This window comes from Pongo abelii, chromosome 17 (genome assembly GCF_028885655.2).
Source record: "Pongo abelii isolate AG06213 chromosome 17, NHGRI_mPonAbe1-v2.0_pri, whole genome shotgun sequence".
NCBI classification, from domain to species: domain Eukaryota; kingdom Metazoa; phylum Chordata; class Mammalia; order Primates; family Hominidae; genus Pongo; species Pongo abelii.
Genome location: NC_072002.2, coordinates 76,384,494 through 76,406,007, shown reverse-complemented (window position 1 = coordinate 76,406,007; position 21,514 = coordinate 76,384,494). Strand labels below are relative to the sequence as shown.

At 40.0% G+C, this 21,514-nt stretch overlaps 2 protein-coding genes across 7 annotated transcripts in view; one reads left to right on the top strand and one right to left on the bottom strand.

The window, feature by feature from the left end:
* RNF152 (ring finger protein 152) overlaps positions 1 to 21,514 on the top strand; it is a 945,877-nt gene that overhangs the window by 333,004 nt on the left and 591,359 nt on the right. The window lies entirely within an intron of this gene.
* CDH20 (cadherin 20) overlaps positions 12,718 to 21,514 on the bottom strand; it is a 223,938-nt gene continuing 215,141 nt past the window's right edge. Inside the window, exons 11-12 of one of the 2 annotated variants that reach the window (XM_024236041.3) lie at positions 18,256 to 18,507; positions 12,718 to 14,307 (exon numbers count right to left, since the gene is read on the bottom strand). In XM_024236041.3, the coding sequence (XP_024091809.1) occupies positions 13,802 to 14,307; positions 18,256 to 18,507 (758 nt within the window). In that variant the 3' untranslated portion in view covers positions 12,718 to 13,801. The remainder of the gene's footprint in view (positions 14,308 to 18,255; positions 18,508 to 21,514) is intronic. The other variant, XM_054538036.2, reaches the window with a different exon arrangement.

Genomic DNA, 21,514 nt, shown 5'->3' with positions numbered 1-21,514 from the left:
GTGTGTGTGTTATGCATGTGTTGTAGGTACAGTCAAAGTGGCAAGGGCACATAAAAGCCTTGTGTTTCAGTATTTTTAATGTTTAAATAGATTAAAATATGTTACATACATTTATGTGTTCATTATGTATGTATATATCTTAGGGTGGCTGTAACAAACTGCCATAAACTGGGTGGCTTAAAAATCTCATGGTTCTTCCAGAAAAGAGCCCAAATAGCCAAGACAGTCCTAAGCAAAAAGAACAAAGCTGGAGGCATCACACTACCTGACTTCAAACTACACTACAAGGCTACAGTAACCAAAACAGCATGGTACTGGTACAAAAAAACAGACACGTAGACCAATGGAACAGAATAGAGAACTCAGAAATAAAACCACACACCTACAACCATCTGATCTTCAACAAATCTGACAAAAACAAGCAATGGGGAAAAGATTCCCTATTTCATAAATTGTTCTGGGAGAACTGGCTAGACATATGTAGAAAATTGAAACTGGACCCCTTTCTTACACCTTATGCAAAAATTAACTTGAGATGGATTAAAGACTTAAAACCCAAAACTATAAAAATCCTAGAAGAAAATCTAGGCAATATCAATCAGGACACAGGCATGGGCAAAGATTTCATGACGAAAATGCCAAAAGCAATTGCAACAAAAGCAAAAATTGACAAATGCAGTCTAATTAAAGAGCTTTTTCACAACAAAATAAACTATCATCAGGGTGAACAGACAACCTACAGAATGGGAGAACATTTTTGCAGAAGAAAGTCTAGGCAATATGAATCAGGACATAGACATGGACAAAGATTTCGTGACAAAAAGCAATTGCAACAAAAGCAAAAATTGACAAATGTGATCTAGTTAAACTAAAGAGCTTTTGCACAACAAAATAAACTATCATCAGGGTGAACAGACAACCTACAAAATGGGAGAACATTTTTGCAATCTATCCATCTAACAAAGGTCTAATAAAACAATTTACAAGAAAAAAAGACCCCATTAAAAAGTGGACAAAGGACATGAACAGGCACTTCTCAAAAGAAGACATGCATATAGCCAACAAACATATGAAAAAAAACCTCAACATCACTGATCATTAGAGAAATGCAAATCAAAACCACAATGAGATACCATCTCACACCAGTCTGAATGGTGATAATTAAAAAGTCAAAAAACAACAGATGCTGCTGAGTTTGCGGAGAAAGGAATGCATTTACACTGTTGGTGGGAGTATAAATTAGTTCAACCATTGTGGCAAGCAGTGTGGCAATTTCTTAAAGACCTAAACGCAGAAATACCACTTGACCCAGCAATCCTATTACTGAGTACATACCCAGAGGAATATAAACCATTCTTTTATAAAGATGCATGCACATGTATGTTCATTGCAGCACTATTCACAATAGCAAAGACATGGAATCGACCCAACTGCTCATCAATGATAGACTAGATAAAGAAAATGTGGTACATATATTCTATGGAATACTATGCAGTCATAAAAAGGAATGAGATCATGTCCTTTGCAGGGACATAGATGGAGCTGGAAGCCATTATCCTCAGCAAACTAATGCAGGAACAGATAACCAAACACTGCATGTTCTCACTTATAAGTGGGAGCTGAATGATGAGAGCATATGGACACATGGTGAAGAACAACATACACTAGGGCCTGTTGGGGAGGGTGAGAGGAGGGAGCGCATCAGGAAGAATAGCAAATGAATGCAGGGCTTAATACATAGGTGATGGGTTGATTTGTGCAGCAAACTACCATGGTACACATTTACCTATGTAACAAAACTGTACATCCTGCACATGTACCCCTGAACTTAAAATAGGAGTTGAAGACTAAAAAATCTCATGGTTCTGGAGGCCAGAAGTAGGAAGTCAAGGTGTTGACAGGCATGGTTCCTCTTGGAGGTGTTGGGGGAGAATCTGTACCAGGCCTCCCTCCCAGCTTTTGGTATTACCAACAGTCCTTGGCCTTCCTTGGTGTGTAGCAGCATCACTCCAATTTCTGTCTCCATCATCAACATGGTATCTTCTCTGTGTCTCTGTCTCAGTGTACAAATCTCCCTCTTTTTATAAGGATACTTGTCATTGGATTAGGACCCACTGTAATCCAGCCTGACCTCATCTTATTTTATGTCAATAAACAAAGACCCAATTTCCAAATAAGGTCACATTCCCAGATACTGGGTGTTAGGACTTAAATGTATCTTTTTAGAGGACACAGTTCAACCCACAACAAGGCTCAAAGACAATGCAGTGAAAAAAAATAGCCCTTTTCAATAAATGGTGCCAGAGCAGTTGGATACCCAATATGCAAAACAAAACAAAATAAAAAATAAATAAAAAACAAAAGGACATTGATCATATCTAACAATCTACAAAAATAAACTCAGAAATGAATACAGACCTAAATGTAAAGCCTAAAAGCACAAAACTTCCAGGAGAGAACATGAAAAAACAACTTTGTGACCTTGAGTTAGATAAAGGTTTGTTAGAAATGACACCAAGGGTACAATCCATAAATGAAAAAAAAAATGATAAAATGGATGTTATCAAACTCAAAAACTTCTGACTTTTCAAAGATATTGTTAAGAGAATAAAAATGCAAACTACAGACTGGGACTATATCTTTGTAAAGCATATAAGTAATTTTTAAAAAGCATCTAAAACATAAAAAAGCATATACAGTATATAAGGAATTTGTATCCAGAAAATATAAATAAATCTCAGAACTCAATAATAAGAAACAACCCAATTAAAAATGGACAAAACATCTGGAAACAGCATCAAAGCAGATATATGGATGGCAAAAAAGTGCATGAGAAGATGCTCGACATTATTAGTCATTAGGATATCGTAAGCTAAAGCCACAGTGAGATGCCACAACTCTCCTATTATAAAAAGTCCAGCCACACCAAGTGTTGGTGTGGATGTGAAAAAAATGAAACTTTCATTTATTGCTAGTGGGAATAGAAAATGGTAAAAATACTTTGGAAAGCAGTTTTACAGGGTTTTTTTTGTTTTCTTAAAGCATATACCTACTGTATATTCTATCCATTCCACAACTAGGCATTTACCAAGAAGAGGAAATATATGTCCATTTGAAGACTCATACATAAATGTTCATAGCAGCTTTGCTTACAATAGCCAAAAACTGCAAACAACCCAATTATCCATCCATATGCAAATCAATAAACAAATTGTCCTATAGCTATACAATGAAATGTTACTCAGCAACAAAACCCAATAAACTATTGATACACACAATGACACTGATGAATACCAAAATAATTATGATGCGTGAAAGAGGCGAGATCAAAGAAAAAAGTATCTATTGCATGATTCCATTTATATAAAAGTCTAGAAAATGCAAACCAATCTATAGTGATAGAAAGCATAGCAGCAGTTGCTTGGGGTTGGAGGGGAGTAGGTCAGGATGGGAGGCAGGTGTTACAGAGGGGCAGGAGAAAACTTTTGAGGGTGACAAGTATACTCACCATTGTGACTGTGGTGATGGTTTCATGGGTGTACACATATGTCAAAACAAATTCTATGCTTTAGATATGTGCAGTTTATTATACCTCAGTAAAAATTCAATATAATTGACCTTTTATTGAGGTCAATTATACCTCAATAAAATATATATATTGAATGCTTCTTATACATCAGATATTTTGCTAGGTGTTTTCATGAAATACTCATTTACTTCTGAAAGTACTTTGTGGTAGGGAGAGTGCTGAATTTCAAAGAATAATAATATATCTATGGAAATAAGAATATATTCTATAATGAAGAAAGGGAGTGGAAGAAAGGAAATGATGAATGGAACCAAAAGTGATTTCCTGGAGTAAGAAAAAGAGGCAGGGTATTAAAAAAGGAAACGACAATATGGCAGATTGTATTTTCCAACAACGGGCAACGTTATTTCTTATAATATAGATCTAGCTCTGACACTCTTCTCGCTGAGAGGTGGAGCCCACATTCCCCCTTCTTCAATATGGGGAAGCTTGTGGCTGCCATAGAGGTAATGCTACATGACTTCTGAAGTCATTAAAGGTGATTTAGCTTCTGCTTGGTTTTCTTGTGATGTTTATACTCTTGTAACTCAGCCTCCATGCTGGGAGGATGCCCAAGCAGCTACATACCAAGGTTTGGCTGACAGTTGCTCCATTTGATATCCTTGTTGATGATCAGTGTCAACCACCAAGACATGGGTGAACAAACCAATGGATGTGTCAAGTCCTATCCCATGAATCACCCTCAGCCTTTGACCCTTCCCGGCTGAGACCCCAGACACTATGGAGCAGAGACAGAGTGTCACAAAGTGTCAGATGCACCCTTTCTGAATTCCTGACCCACAGAACATATGAGTATAATAAAATGGTTATCATTTTCACCAGCTTTTTTAATTAAAAATTTTTTTATGCAGCAACAATGGTAACTGAAACGGGTGATAGGAAAGAAGGGGAAGAAATGGAAATAACAGTAAAAAAGACCAAGGATCCAGCCCTCCCAAAAGATTAGAGAAGATTCTATGGGTAGTTGTAACAGTTTTTGAGAGTGTCTACTCTCAGATAAGTGATGTAAGGCTTTCTGGGATAGGAGATAGAGCGCCTGGCATCATAGGCACCAGGAAGGTGACCACAGTAGCTAAAGCAATAGAGTGGAAGAAACTCTGTCATCATCAGTCATCTGATCATCCTTATAAAACCAACAGTGTGGCCAAACAAATGAGGTAGGATTTGCCAGCTTCCTGTCCCAGGAAGAAAGATGTAAGAAAAATTGGGTTGGCGTTATAGTTAATTACATAGTATATAAATTAGTATTCATGTGTATTTTTGCATAACATGAATCACAAGTGAGAAAAAAGTCACTAGAATCTCATTTTAAAAGAGGGCCACGACTGAGCTCCAAGATGGCCAAATAGGAACAGCTCCAGTCTATAGCTCCCAGCATGAGTGACGCAGAACATGGTTGATTTCTGCATTTCCAACTGAGATTTGAAGAGAGCAGTGGTTCTCCCAGCATGGAGTGTGAGATCTGAGAACAGACAGACTGCCTCCTCAAGTGGGTCCCTGACCTCCGAGTAGCCTAACTGGGAGACACCTCCCAGTAGGGGCCGACTGACACCTCATATAGCTGGATGCCCCTCTGAGACGAAGCTTCCAGAGGAAGGATCAGGCAGCAACATTTGCTGTTCTGCAATATTTGCTGTTCTGCAGCCCCTGCTGGTGATACCCAGGCAAACAGAGTCTGGAGTGGACCTCCAGAAAACTCCAACAGACCTGCAGCTGAGGGTCCTGACTGTTAAAAGGAAAACTAACAAACAGAAAGGAATAGCATCAACATCAACAAAAAGGACATCCACACCAAAACCCCATCTGCAGGTCACCATCATCAAAGACCAAAAGTAGATAAAACCACAAAGATGGGGAGAAACCAGAGCAGAAAAGCTGAAAATTCTAAAAACCAGAGCGCCTCTTCTCCTCCGAAGTATCGCAGCTCGTCACCAGCAACGGAACAAAACAGGACAGAGAATGACTTTGATGAGTTGACAGAAGTAGGCTTTAGAAGATTGGTAATAACAAACATCTCCAAGCTAAAGGAGGATGTTCGGACCCATCGCAAGGAAGCTAAAAACCTTGAAAAAAGATTAGAAGAATGGCTAACTAGAATAAACAGCATAGAGAAGACCTTAAATGACCTGATGGAGCTGAAAACCATGGCATGAGAACTACGTGACGCATGCACAAGCTTCAGTAGCCAATTCGATCAAGTGGAGGAAAGGGTATCAGTGATTGAAGATCAAATTAAATGAAGTGAGAAGAGAAGTTTAGAGAAAAAAGAGTAAAAACAAGTGAACAAAGCTCCAACAAATATGGGACTATGTGAAAAGACCAAATATATGTTTGACTGGTGTACCTGAAACTGATGGGGAGAATGGAACCAAGTTGGAAAACATTCTTCAGGATATTATCCAGGAGAACTTCCCCAATCTAGCAAGGCAGGCCAACATTCAAATTCAGGAAATACAGAGAATGTCACAAAGATACTCCTCAAGAAGAGCAACCCCAAGACACAAAATTATCAGATTCACCAAGGTTGAAATGAAGGAAAAAATGTTAAAGGCAGCCAGAGAGAAACGTCGGGTTACCCACAAAGGGAAGCCCATCAGACTAACAGCGGATCTCTCTGCAGAAACTCTACAAGCCAGAAGAGAGTGGGAGCCAACATTCAACATTCTTAAAGAAAAGAATTTTCAACCCAGAATTTCATATCCAGCCAAACTAAGCTTCATAAGTGAAGGAGAAATAAAATACTTTACAGACAAGCAAATGCTGAGAGATTTTGTTACCACCAGGCCTGCCTTACAAGAGCTCCTGAAGGAAGCACTAAACACGGAAAGGAACAACCGGTACCAGCCACTGCAAAAACATGCCAAATTGTAAAGACCATCAATGCTAGGAAGAAACTGCATCAACTAACGAGCAAAATAACCAGCTAACATCATAATGACAGGATCAAATTCACACATAACAATATTAACCTTAAATGAAAATGGGCTAAATGCTTCAATTAAAAGACACAGACTGGCAAATTGGATAAAGAGTCAAGACCCATCAGTACGCTGTATTCAGCAGACCCATCTCACGTACAGAGTCACACATAGGCTCAAAATAAAGGGATGGAGGAAGATCTACCAAGCAAATGGAAAACAAACAAAGAAAAAAAGCAGGGGTTGCAATCCTAGTCTTGGATAAAACCAACAAAGATCAAAAGAGACAAAGAAGGCCATTACATAATGGTAAAGGTATCAATGCAACAAGAAGAGCTAACTATCCTAAATATATATGCACCCAATACAGGAGCACCCAGATTCATAAAGCAAGTTCTTAAAGACCTACAAAGAGACTTAGACTCCCACACAATAATAATGGGAGACTTTAACACCCCACTGTCAACATCAGACAGATCAATGAGACAGAAAGTTAACAAGGATATCCAGGACTTGAACTCAGCTCTGGACCAAGCAGACCTAATAGACATCCACAGCACTCTCCACCCCAAATCAACAGAATATACATTCTTCTCAGCACCACATCGCACTTATTCCAAAATTGACCACATAGTTGGAAGTAAAGCACTCCTCAGCAAATGTAAAAGAACAGAAATCTTAACAAACTGTCTCTCAGACCACAGTGCAATCAAATTAGAACTCAGGATTAAGAAACTCACTCAAAACTACACAACTACATGGAAACTAAGCAACCTGCTCCTGAATGACTACTGGGTACATAACGAAATGAAGGCAGAAATAAAGATGTTCTTTGAAACCAATGAGAACAAAGACACAACATACCAGAATCTCTGGGACACATTTAAAGCAGTGTGTAGAGGGAAATTTATGGCACTAAATGCCCACAAGAGAAGGCAGGAAAGATCTAAAATCAACACCCTAGAGAAGGAGGAACTAGAGAAGCAAGAGCAAACACATTCAAAAGCTAGCAAAAGGCAAGAAATAACTAAGATCAGAGCAGAACTGAAGGAGATAGAGACACAAAAAAACCCTTCAAAAAAAATCAATGAATCCAGGAGCTGGTTTTTTGAAAAGATCAACAAAATAGACCACTAGCAAGACTAATAAAGAAGAAAGGAGAGAAGAATCAAATAGATGCAATAAAAAATGATAAAGGGGTTATCACCACCAATCCCACAGAAATACAAACTACCATCAGAGAATCCTATAAACACCTCTACGCAAATAAACTAGAAAACCTGGAAGAAATGGATAAATTCCTGGACACATACACCCTCCCAAGACTAAACCAGGAAGAAATTGAATCTCTGAATAGAACAATAACAGGCTCTGAAATTGAGGCAATAATTAATAGCCTACCAACCAAAAAAAGTCCAGGACCAGATGGATTCACAGCCGAATTCTACCAGAGGTACAAAGAAGAGCTGGTACCATTCATTCTGAAACTTTTCCAATCAATAGAAAAAGAGGGAATCCTCCCTAACTCATTTTATGAGGCCAACATCATCCTGATACCAAAGCCTGGCAGAGACACAAAAAAGAGAATTTTAGAGCAATATCCCCGATGAACGTCGATGCAAAAATCCTCAATAAAATACTGGCAAACCAAATCCAGCAGCACATCAAAAAGCTTATCCACCACAATCAAGTTGGCTTCATCCCTGAGATGCAAGGCTGGTTCAACACACGCAAATCAATATACGTAATCCAGCATATAAACAGAACCAAAGACAAAAACCATCTGATTATCTCAATAGATGCAGAAAAGGCCTTTGACAAAATTCAACAGCCATTCATGCTATAAACTCTCAATAAACTAGGTATTGATGGAACGTATCTCAAAATAATAAAAGCTATTTATGACAAACCCACAGCCAATATCATACTGAATGGGCAAAAACTGGAAGCATTCCCTTTGAAAACTGGCACAAGACAGGGATGCCTTCTCTCACCACTCCTATTCAACATAGTGTTCGAAGTTCTGGCCAGGGCAATCAGGCAAGAGAAAGAAATAAATGGTATTCAATTAGGAAAAGAGGAAGTCAAATTGTCCCTGTTTGCAGATGACATGATTGTATATTTAGAAAATCCCATCATCTCAGCCCCAAATCTCCTTAAGCTGATAAGCAACTTCAGCAAAGTCTCAGGATACAAAATCAATGTGCAAAAATCACGAGCCTTCCTATACACCAATAACAGACAAACAGAGAGCCAAATCACGAGTGAGCTCACATTCACAATTGCTTCAAAGAGAATAAAATACCTAGGAATCCAACTTATAAGGGATGTGAATGACCTCTTCAAGGAGAACTACAAACCACTGCTCAACGAAATAAAAGAGGACACAAACAAATGGAAGAACATTCCAAGCTTATGGATAGGGAGAATCAATATTGTGAAAACGGCCATGCTGCCCAAGGTAATTTATAGATTCAATGCCATCCCCATCAAGCTACCAATGACTTTCTTCACAGAATTGGAAAAAACTACTTTAAAGTTCATATGGAACCAAAAAAGAGCCCACATTGCCAAGACAATCCTAAGCAAAAAGAACAAAGCTGGAGGCATCACACTACCTGACTTTAAACTATACTACAAGGCTACAGTAACCAAAACAGCATGGTACTGGTACCAAAACAGAGATATAGACCAATGGAACAGAACAGAGCCCTCAGAAATAATACCACACATCTACAACCATCTGATCTTTGACAAACCAGACAAAAACAAGATACTGGGAAAGGATTCCCTATTTAATAAATGGTGCTGGGAAAACTGGCTAGCCATATGTAGAAAGCTGAAACTGGATCCCTTCCTTACACCTTGTAAAAAAATTTATTCAAGATGGATTAAAGACTTAAATGTTAGACCTAAAACCATAAAAACCCTAGAAGAAAACCTAGGCGATACCATTCAGGACATAGGCATGGGCAAGGACTTCATGACTAAAACACCAAAAGCAGTGGCAACAAAAGCCAAAATAGACAAATGGGATCTAATTAAACTCAAGAGCTTCTGCACAGCAAAAGAAACTACCATCAGAGTGAACAGGCAACCTACAGAATGGGAGAACATTTTTGCAATCTACCCATCAGACAAAGGGCTAATATCCAGAATCTACAAAGAAGTTAAACAAGTTTACAAGAAAAAAAATCAAACAACCCCATCAAAAAGTGGGTGAAGGATATGAATAGACACCTCTCAAAAGAAGACATTTATGCAGCCAACAGACACATGAAAAAATGCTCATCATCACTGGCCATCAGAGAAATGCAAATCAAAACCACAATGAGATACCATCTCACACCAGTAAGAATGGCGATCATTAAAAAGTCGGGACAACAGGTGCTGGAGAGGATATGGAGAAATAGTAACACTTTTACACTGTTGGTGGGAGTGTAAACTAGTTACCATTGTGGAAGACAGTGTGGTGATTCCTCAAGGATCTAGAACCAGAAATACCATTTGACCCAGCAATCTCATTACTGGATATATACCAAAGGATTATAAATCATGCTACTATATAGACACATGCACACATATATTTATTGTGGCACTATTCACAATAGCAAAGACTTGAAACCAACCCAAATGTCCATCAATGATAGACTGGATTAAGAAAATGTGGCACATATTCACCATAGAATACTATGCAGCCATGAAAAAGGATGAGTTCGTGTCCTTTGTAGGGACATGGATGAAGCTGGAAACCATCATTCTGAGCAAAGTTTCGCAAGAACAGAAAACCAAACACCGCATGTTCTCACTCATAGGTGGGAATTGAACAATGAGAACACTTGGACACAGGGTGGGGATCATCATACACCAGGGCCTGTCGTGTGGTGGGGGGGAGGGTGGAGGGATAGCATTAGGGGAAATACCTAATGAAAATGATGAGTTAATGGGTGCAGCACACCAACATGGCACATATACACATATGTAACAAAACTGCACGTTGTGCACATGTACCCTAGAACTTAAAGTATAATTTAAAAAAATAAAAAATAAGAGAGGACCACTTGGCCTAATTTTATCCACTTCCTCTATCAGAAACTTGATTTTTAAGAATAAAGCAGAACGTTTCCCAATCCAGATATTTATATGTAATAATCTGTTGAAGGTTCTTTATTGTAAAAATGACAAATGGATGTGACAGTGAGTCAATGTCCAATGAGAATTACTTGTAAAGTGTGTCTGTCCTACATTCATATAGTCCCAGCACTATATGGAAATACTGTGAATTCTGTCATCAAGGCCTAGTTCTGCATTACTAGCGAATTAATGACAACTTTTAATCAGTGTGCCTGCACTGATTTTTAACTTGTTGAATTCCATTTTCAGGATTCATAGATTCTTTCTTGTGTGAACCACCCCATCTTTGTCTTTGCTATATGCCATGCTTGAATATTCTCTTTTTTAGATATTCTCTTTTTTAATTTTTTCATTGCTAATTTTTATCTTTGCTTGTGTTCTAATTCAGAATACATTTTCAGATTGAGTCTCATCAATTGGTTTCTACAGATTCTCCTGTTTCCCTCCAACATGTAAATTACAGGCTAGCTGTCGTCCCTGTTGACAAAGAAATAGCTGAATAATTTTACAGCTCTCCGGCCTAACCTGATCACATTGTCTGTATAGAGATGATGATGGTTTTCTTTTTCTTTGTTCCCAGAGGGATCAGCATTTGTATTACATTGTGGCAGTAGAAAGGGAATTTTAAAACTCATTTGGAGTGGGAATCTCTTAACTTAGAGTATGAAGCTGAAATAGATCTATTTTGTGCTTCATTCACGCTTCCTGTGTTACACCATTAAATATCCTCCCAGGGACCAGAAGATTCAGGAGATTTTGTTTAATCACTTCATGCCCAGTATCATGGGGACCACATTTGCAGGATGTGAGGCACGATAATCCCCTGTGGTTAGGATAACAGCTGTTCTCAGTTGTAACACAAGCAATACAAAGTGAAATACTCACAAAATCATCCTCAGGGCTGTGGTAGGAAGAAAGAATGTTACAGAGGTTGATTTGCCCACATCCATATAATTGGTATATTGTAAAGCCTAGTTTGGACTCAAGTCCATGCTTTTTCTTTTGCTTTGTTAAATGTATTTATTTTTACATTGCACTCTATCCTTGAAGAGGATGTGTGAGAGCTGCCTGCCTTTCATGGGAAGAAAGGGTTAGTACGCTGAAGGCTGAAGAGAATTTGGTGGCTGTTAATGTACCATATAATGGTACCATGTAGTGTGTAATATGCAAAAAAGCACATCCTACTGCCTCCCAGACCCTCATCAGCTTTCTCATACATTTCTGTAAACTGTTCATGTTTTACTGAGAAAACAATTCACAACACCACTCTGCGGGAAGATGGGACCCAGTACAGATGGGATATAGTTTAATCTTCATGTGTTAGAGAGTGAGTAACTACATATCAGAGGTTTTCAAAATGTGGTTCCTGGACCAGCAGCATCAGCATCTCCTGGGAACATGTTAGAAATACAAACTGCCCCAAATCGACTGAATCATAAATTCTAGGGGTGAGGTAGTTTAACAGTTTCTTCAAGTGATTGTGATGCATTAAAGTTTGAGAACTGTTGGCTATAATCAAGGCTCTCACAATTTTGTTCACAATTTGTCCTCAATTGTGAGGACAGTTGTGTAAAACATTTTTTAGTAATAGAATGTTAAATAGAGATCCCTCCCATCATGTAGCCACGAAGTGTTAAGCACCTACTGTATGCAGAAGAGTATGCTAGCTATTGTAGCAAAAGGAAAGATGAGTAAAATATTGTTTCAACCATCTGTGAGCTCAATTTGCCAATGAAATAGAGATGTAAGTAGCACAGTAGCCTGCCTCATTGGGGGCTATGTGTAATACCCTTTTGCAAAATGAAAAATATGGGCTAAATTCACCATTGTATCATTGATATTACCAAACCACCCTTTGCTCTTTTCAGGGATGAAGAAATCGAGGGTGTTCATTAAAAGCTTAACAGTTTGAACCATAATGTTCATACGGTTAGCGACTGAAATAGAATGCTGCCTCACACTTCTTTCCCATTGCTTTTGCCTTACAAATTAGCCCCAACCCCGGGAGCCTGAGGCTAGATCAGGATTACAAAGTCATCTTCTACCTGTTCAGCAATTAAACAAATTCACAATAGACTTTTCCTTCTATTTAACTTTTATTAAAAGAAGTGCTAAGGTACTGAGATGCAGTACATCATATTTATTACCAAAATTATTAACAAATATACAAAACTTGTACATGTAATTTTCTTACATCCATTTATTCTCTATAATACTGATTTTTGTTCAAGTAGGTTATCTACAGTATGTAAACATCCCTTGGATTGACCTCACACAGATTAGGAAAGCCCTCTAACCCATGCTTTTGTCAGATACTTCTTTTTTATTTGGCTTTCATTTGTAGCATCTAATCTCCACATTTGGCACATGGAAGAGACATCTACAGTGCAAAAGAGGCAGATTTTTCTGGTTTCATTCTGAACAATTTTGCAGGGGCACAGTTAAAGAGCTGAGAGGAGACACGAGCACTCTAATTTGATGGCGCTGGATGAGCTGTAATGCCAACATCTCTTGGTTCAGCCACTAAACTTGAGCATAAAGTCAATGTCTCTTCCTTCACCCACCCTCCCACCCATCCACCCCCATGCAAGGCTGATTCAGTCTTAACCTTGTCTCAAAAGGGTTACGGGAAATTCCATCCATCTCAGAACACGTAGGTTAATTTCATTGAGTAACAAGCTTTTTGTTCTTGTGGGTTGGTTTCTGTGGTTTGAAGAGCCAGCAAAACTCTTAAATGGAGAATAAGATAAGATAAAAAACAGATACGAGAGTAGAACTTTCTGCTTTCAACTGGCATCTCTGTACCCAAGGCCAGAGGCTTTCTGTGGTGGAAAAGTGACAAAGGCCTTAGCGAATGGCAGAGAAAAGCCACCCTTGTCATAACACCTTGGACTCCAAGCCTTCACATACAGTGTCAGAAAAATCAAAAAGAAAAGAAAAAAAGGTAATTAAAGGCTCTGCCCTCTTCTTCCTGGGTTTCCTTTTGCTTATTTAACTTAATCTACCCAAGTAAAGCTGATCCAGAGAGAGCTCTGTTCGCCTGCTCACCCCCATTCTCACTCTCCAGCACAGTATTGCTCGTGTGGTTGGCTGCACCTTGTCCGCGAAGCACCCGCGGAGAACGTCTGGATTTGGACGCGCGCCTGCCTCCTGGCTTCCGTCACCACAGCGGCGCGGGTCCCTCCGACGCCCCGTAGAGCTCGGCCAGCTTCCGGAAGCGGGGCCCCCAGTCCGTCAGGAAGTCGAAGCTCTGTTCCGAGTCCGACGTGGCCGACTGCAGGGAGCTCAGCGACCCCGCCACAGAGCCGTCCCCCTCGAACATATACGTCTGAAGGGAGTCGAAGGGTGGCGCCCACAGGTCCATGTCGGCCTCGTAGAGCTTGGCCAGCACGTAGCTGTGGACGGTGCTGTTCACTGCGCACGTCTGAGGCACGTAGCGGGAGAGGCTCTCGATCTCGGGCAGCATGTCCTGCCGCGTCTTGGGGGCGGCCCCCGCCTGCGCCTCCCGGGGGTTCCACATGGCCGCGATGTCGAAGGCCTCGGTGTCCTCCTCTCCGCCGCCCTCGTCGTCGTAGCGGACGATGTTCTCGTGGATGTTTTCCTCGTCGTCGATGATGTATGGTTGTTTCCGGTGCCGCCTCATGGACAAAATGAGCAACACCAGCACTGCGAGGAACAAAAAGGAGAGTGTGTTTACAGAGGAGATGTGGCTGTGTGTGCGGTGACTAGAAATAGTCTTTATTCACCACGGATAGGGGAAGGGCTACCGAGTGGAGAGCTCAGAGATAGCTTTTGGATCTCTGTAACCTCGGGGAGTTCTAATTTAAGTCCACCTTGTTCTCTTTCTGTAAGTCAGGTTGTGGACAATGAAGCCCTGTATTTCTTCAAATGGTTTAATTAGAAAAAGTTGCATATAGTCGCTTAACATCAGCTTGCTGTTTTGAAATTGTGTGTCTACACCTAATACCCAATTTAAAATCCCACTAACAAAGCACAAAGGCCTGCTATGGACCAACATACTCTAAGGACCAGATCACGTGCTCTGTTTATATGATGATAAATATACATTTCTTCTCTTGTAATGTGAAAGTCTTATGTAGGTGGAATTCTGCTTCCGTATATTAGCATCTTAATAGGATTCTACTCTGTATATAATCACATCTTAATATGCACAGAGACATACATACTAAGTATGCACCAAAGTTGTAGTCTTTTTATACCTCTAAAAAAACAACAGAACATAAGTGATCCCTGGGGTCCAATAAACTCAGGTTCCTCAGAGAAGCCTTTCATTAAAGAGGTGGTTATGGCTTTCTGGACCCAAGGGTGTTTATGGAAGGCAGAGAATGAGCAGTGGCCTTTTATATAATTCATCATGTTATCAAAGAAACACCACACTGTTAGATGTGCCCTTGCAGGTTTGGATAAAATTTTATCCCAACAAATGCATTTTTCCCCCCTAGAATGTGTTCGCCGGGGTTTAAAGGAGAGATAGAGATAATCCCATTGAGCTATTTATCTCTCTGACTGAAAACGTTTTCCAGGAAGAGTGTTGAGGTTTTAGCTGTAGAACTGCTATTGATTTTTTTTTTTTTTTTTCTGGTGTGCTTTGTTACAGCTGGTGAACAGTGACAGTTTGACAGCACTGCAAAATAAGACCCCAGTTTATCCAAGGGGAAAAAGTGGAGTACATTCATACAAGCAGTAAAAGATTACAGACTAATAAAACTCACAACAATGATTTAAAAATTTTTTTGAATGTAGATGTGTGCTTTTTTATAAATTGCAACTAATGACATTAATATGTAATATTTTCCCGGATAGCTTTGGTGACAAAACATACACAGGAAACGATGATATGCTCGTGTGTATTTTCCAAACTGTGTGCAAAAATACGAGGCGTGCACTAAAAGGAGGGTGGGATTTCTAGAGAAAAAGAGACTAATAGGACTCTAAGGAAGCGTGGGCTTGAATCGAGCATGAAAGGTTGGAGTGTGATTTGGATTGATGCAGGTTGGAGATGTGAGATTCGAAGTGAGCATGCTGTGTTTGCGGGATTCAGTAAAGTTATTAAACCCAAATATTTTTAATCCTCTATGCTAAGCAATGGGGAAACAATATTGAGTGTGACATGGATTCTGCTCTTGTGAGCTTATAATCTAAGGAGATTATGGATGCTGGTAATTATTGCAAGTCAGACAGTGATAAGGGCTGTTAGAGCCACAAGTGTCACCAGGAGAGTACAGAGGTAGGGCCGGTGAATTTTACCTGGGAGACTGGGTAGGGCTTCACAGAAGTGACCTTGAAGTGGTAGGGGTGGTATTTCGGAAAATGCTAGGAAGCAAAATTGGAAGTCTTTTGAATACCTTGCTGGAGAGAATTCTGATGGTCACGGAGAATTAGGCTGTTTATATAGAACTAGTCCGTCTCTTGAAAAATAAAGATTGCTACATGTCTTTTTTTTTTTTTAGGTAATCTAATTTAAATAACAAATATTACATAATGCCCTGAAAATCAGATTTTGAGGAAAATGGTCTTATTCAGCTGAAAGGCTTCTCTGACAGAAGAGAATTAGTTCTAGGGATGGTTTATTCTTCATGTACTATAGGCACGGTGCGTAGAGCTTACGAGATTTTCTAGGAACTAGATACATATATGAGGCATGAAAAAAAAACAGGAAGTCAGAATTAATTTATTTAGTTGTCCATAAAATGTAGTATTTTGTTGACAAATGCAAGTCAAATCTTAAAGTTTGATGAATTATTTTTAATGTGGGATGTGTGCTCTTAGAAGTAAGGATACTTAAAACTGTGAGGATTTTATGACAGCTCTGCTCAATTTAGCTCCTGAAAACTGTTTACTTTTTCTGTACAGTTTAAAAGACAAGACATCATCATGAGTGGGAAGGGATAAAATAAATTGTCCCTTGCACACCATTTTTAAAAAACTAGAGAGCCTCTCCAAGCCAGTCTCTTGAAATCAGTATTTCTGTAATGATGGCTTTTTGTGGGCCAGGGTGAACTTTTAACTTCGACATTTTCCAAAGATAGAAGTAAGGACAGCCAGTCTGGAAATTCCTCCCAGGAACAAGTTTCTTCAAAGTCCTCCTACAGGTTGTCCACTTCTGTGCTAAAGGACTCCCAATGCCACCTTATGGAAACTCAAGGAATTGCAGGGAGGTTTTACTTGTCAATGCAGTCAAGGTCCAGAAACCATAACAATTTTCTCTGACACAGGGATCCCAGAACTTAGAAAGGTTACTTATTTATACTCTTTCTCTCTTTACGTAGGACTGAACTAAAACAACAAAATTAAACCACATGTTGTGTTTTTAAATGTATTTTGAGAAGCACATTCCACAGACCTACCTAGAAAATCGAGGGTTGACATTTTACACAGGAACTTCTTTCTTTGGTCTGTCTCTTGGTATAGAGGTGAACTTGGGATCAAGGATGTATGTGAATATCTGTACCTCTATTCTAATTTCAATCCTCAGGGCTTTTTCCCTCAGAAAACTCGGATTTCTTTTATATTGAATAATACTAGTATCTACTAAATCTGTTTTTCTCTAAGCAAGATATATATGCTATAGATTAGTTCAATAAGAAGAGCAAGGATATATGTACAGATACTTTCTTTTTTGCAAGAGTTGGTTTAGGTGTTTTTGTTTCACTGTTTTTGAGTGTGGAATTAGAAAAGAATTGCAAGGATGGCCTTACATACCAGGGAGTTGGGGCGCCACCTTGCAGTATGACTTGAGAGGAAGAAGGAAGGGTTCCTTACCCCAGTAGTGTTCTGCCACTACTAGCCTGTTATGTCCTTATTTCATCAGCAGAGGCAGACTGACCCTGTGTAGTCACTGTTCCTGGTTAGATGGCCATGGTGCCTGGGAGGGGTACTAATCACCCCAAACAGCTTATTCTCCAGAAATCTGTGTGGTTCACACCATCACTTCCTTCTGCTCTCTGCTCAAAGGTCTTACCAGTGAGGGATTCCCTGACTACCCTGTTTGAAATGGCATCTGTCCCTGTCACTTGTCCAACCAGGATACCTTATCCCTCTTCCCTTCCCTGTAATACCACCTCCAGAATCGGGATGAGCGTTTAGGAGAAAGGCAGTGCCATTGAGCCACAGGGGTGCCCAGTGTGTATGGCCTGCCTGCATTTCAGCCCTGGCTCTGCCTCTGACTTTGGTTTTGAGCCTGTCACTTACCCGTTTGTGACTTAGCTACTACTTAAATGAAGGGGTTAGAAGAGGTGATCATCAAATCCTGTCTAAATAGTAATTTTGATTCTATGATGTCAAAATGAACCTGCTTTGTTCTGAAGTAAACTCAGGAAGGCCAGAACTTGTCTGTTTTATTAATCCTAGCATCTTGTATGGTGCCCCAGCTCATAGTAGATACTTTATATGTGCTTTGATCTTGCCACAGACACCTTGAAGAAGGGACTGTCCTCAGTTTCTTTACTGTTTTTTGCAGCCTCACTCTACCACCTTTTGAGTAAGCAAGGTGTGGAAGACCAGTTCTGAATAGCTGTATCAGGAAGGTTATGAACAGATGTCTGAGTGAGCACTGGCAGGACTCCACAGAAGGGAAAGCAGCCCCTTACTCACCTAAGAGGACAAAGATGCAGGCGAGGATGGCAATGAGGGCGCCCCGGCTCAAACTGACTGGGAGCATGTAGGCCTCTGGGCTGCAGGACATGACGTGGCCATCGTCGTCACAGCTGCACACTTGGATGGTCAGTGTGCCTGTGCTGCTCAGCACGGGCTGCCCGCTATCTGCTATCAGGATAGGCAGGTGAAAGACACTCTGCTCCTGCTGCCGGAAACCAGATCTCCTGGTTAGAATCCGTGCTGTGTTATCTGAAAGAAGGAGGGGTTCCAGGATTGGAAAAGGGAAGATGAATTAATTTCTTGGATTGAGGAAAGCAAGGGGTCAGGAGCAGGGTGTAGGAAGGAAAGAGGATAGTCAGATATTCCCTGGTAGTGGTCAGCCATGGCGGGTTTGCCTGGATCAGCATTTGGATTCAGAAACCATGCTTTTTGCTTGCTTTTAGGCAAAACCCCGAGGCCTAGAAGAGAAAGCCTTTTTTTTTGAGTCTGTCTTATCCTTTGTGACATAAAAGGCCCAAGGCAAACTGTCAGACTTCAGATCTAACAAAAATGTCCCTGGGAAAGCTTGACAGAAAAGAACAATCACTGGTGACTTGTGGTCCCTGTTTGTTCCTGCTCAGCAGCTTGCCAAGGCCCCAGTGCTGCTTTGTGCCTCCAGGAAAAGAATGCTGAGGAGCCTGTGTGACTGTGGCAGATTACTTATTTTTGCCACTTTGGCTGGAATTCACGTCTTTTACTATTTTCTTTTATGCCTCTGAAATGCAGTCACCAACTCCTGTGTTTCCTAAAGAACCTGCTCGTTTAGTAGAAGCTTCTTTGAAATCCCCTAGTCACATGACACACCTTGTTATTTCTCCTGGGTTGGTGGTCTCACTTTAAGCAGTTAATATGAACTTGGTGAAACTTTGTTCCTGATCAATACTAGAAATCTTTCCTCCAGTTTTAAAGGGGATTAGTCAAATTATTAGATATTTTCTACAAAATCGGGATGTGTACGTGTGTGTGTTTACATTTATATTCACATATTGTGTTGTGGGAGTTTTCATTTTTAAAATCTACATTCTCAAGTTTCCTGCAGTAGGTTTGAATTCTAAAGTAGATATACTTTCACAAAGCTCAGATTATTTTCAGCAGAGGAAAAATTTGAGAGATGTAGTAGGACACGCAAGAAGTGATTCTCAAAGCTAATACCACCAACACAGAGGTCCCATGGATGTGTTTCATATTTCATAGGAAAAAGTCTAGAACATCACAAAAAATTCTGAGAGCCTAACCTAAGAAAACATTATTAGTGATCATCAATATTTCTGGTTCTTCTTCCCTTTTTGGACATAATAAAGGATTATACTTTTCTATCCTCTTAAATGTGGGTATGTCTGTGTGATTTGCTTTAGCTGAGCAATAGTGATTTGTGTTACTTCTAGGCAGAAGTCTGTATGAGCTGGTGTATGAGTCTCCATGCTCTTTCCTTGCTGTAGTTACTGAGAAAGAACCACAGGGTGTGAGATGCAGAGCGGGGCGGCTTGAGACACTAAGCTCAGACCCACAGTAGGCTGTGTGTGAGCAAGAAATTAACTGTAGTTGTGCTAAGCCACTGAGATTTTCGTGGTAGTTGTTCCCGTAGCATAATCTGGGCTATTCTGAGTAACACATTACCCCTTAATTAACTTTTCCTCCTCCACCCTGCTTTTTATGCTAACAGCTATTGTTACGAAAGGCTCATGTGCCATGTACCTGCACTTTGCATGCAGTATCTCACTCAATCTTCACAATTTGGACATAGTAATAATCTTACTCCTTTTCAGAAATAGAAGTGAGGCCTAGAGTGATTTTATTACTTGTTTGAAGCCACTAACCTAGTTAGTAGCAGAGCTGGGATTTGAACTCTGGTCTCTCTGTCTCCAAAACATGCACACCTTCCATTGTGCTATATAACTGCTTATTTAGTTTAGTAATATTAACTGTCAAAAAAAATTCAGATAAGCATAATCTCTTCCTGCTTTGATACATGCTACTTCTTATTTTCTTCTCAATGGAGAAAGGATGCCTACCTGAGGATTATATTCATATTTCCACCTACCACACAACCCATGCACCTTTCTGTTTTCCAGACTTAATAGCTAAATACTATCAATTCCACTTTGTAGCTTTAATTGCTTGTTTTTTCAGAAAGCAGGTTTTTCTCTAATCAGAACTATTTTTTTATTTTTTAATTTTTTTGGTTTAATCCAGGCGAGGTCGTGAGACTTTTAGAAACTCTGACTAGAGCCGAAATTCATAAAAGTATTATACCTATAATATATATGTTTCTTGATCTAAGAATTATTTAAGATTAAAGACAAATATCAGAGCATCACATTGCTGAGTCCAGTGCTGGAAGGGGCCTGGCATATAGTAGCCACTTGGAAAATTTTTGTTGAATGTGATAATGAGGGCTTTAGTAACTTATTTGGAAACAGCATTTTTTCCTAAGGTGACACAGAACACTGTTTGTGGGGCAGGGGTGTAGTGGGGGCGCATGGTAAAACAGGACTCGATTTCTAATCCCAATTTTAATGCTTATTCAGCTTATTGACTCTCTGGTCTTGGGCCATTTGCTTACCTTCCTCATCTATCAGATGGGACAATAAGAATCAGAGGGATTAATAACTTCCTTAAAGCCTCACAGAATTATTGTAAATATCAAATAAGGTATGGGAAAATACTTTGAAACTGTAAAGTACTATATACACATAATTCTTTTCATAATGTTTTGGGGCTGAAAAGTAAAAAAAGGCTTTACTGGAGATAGTGTCCTGTTGTGTTCATAAAAGGACATCATGTTTCAGGCACAGGAACAGAGGTAGTTGACAGTAGATCTGCCCTATATTAGTCAGTTTTTGTTGTGGCTTTTTTTAGAGACGGGATTGTACTCTGTCACCCAGTCTGGAGTACAGTGGTCTGATCATAGCTCACTGCAGCCTTGAACTCCTGGGCTCAAGTGATCCTCCCACCTTAGCCTCCCAAGTAGCTGGGACTACAGGTGCATGCCACCATGTCTGGCTAATTAAAAAAAAATTGGTGGGGATGGGATCTTGGTGTGTTGCTCAGGCTGATCTCAAACTCCTGGCCTCAAGTGATCCTCCTGTCTCAGGCTCCCAACTAGCTGGGACTACAGGTGTGTGCCACCATGCCTGGCTAATTTTTAAAATATGTTTTTCAGAGACAGGGTCTTGCTGTGTTGCCCAGGCTGGTCTTGAACTCTTGGTATCAAGCA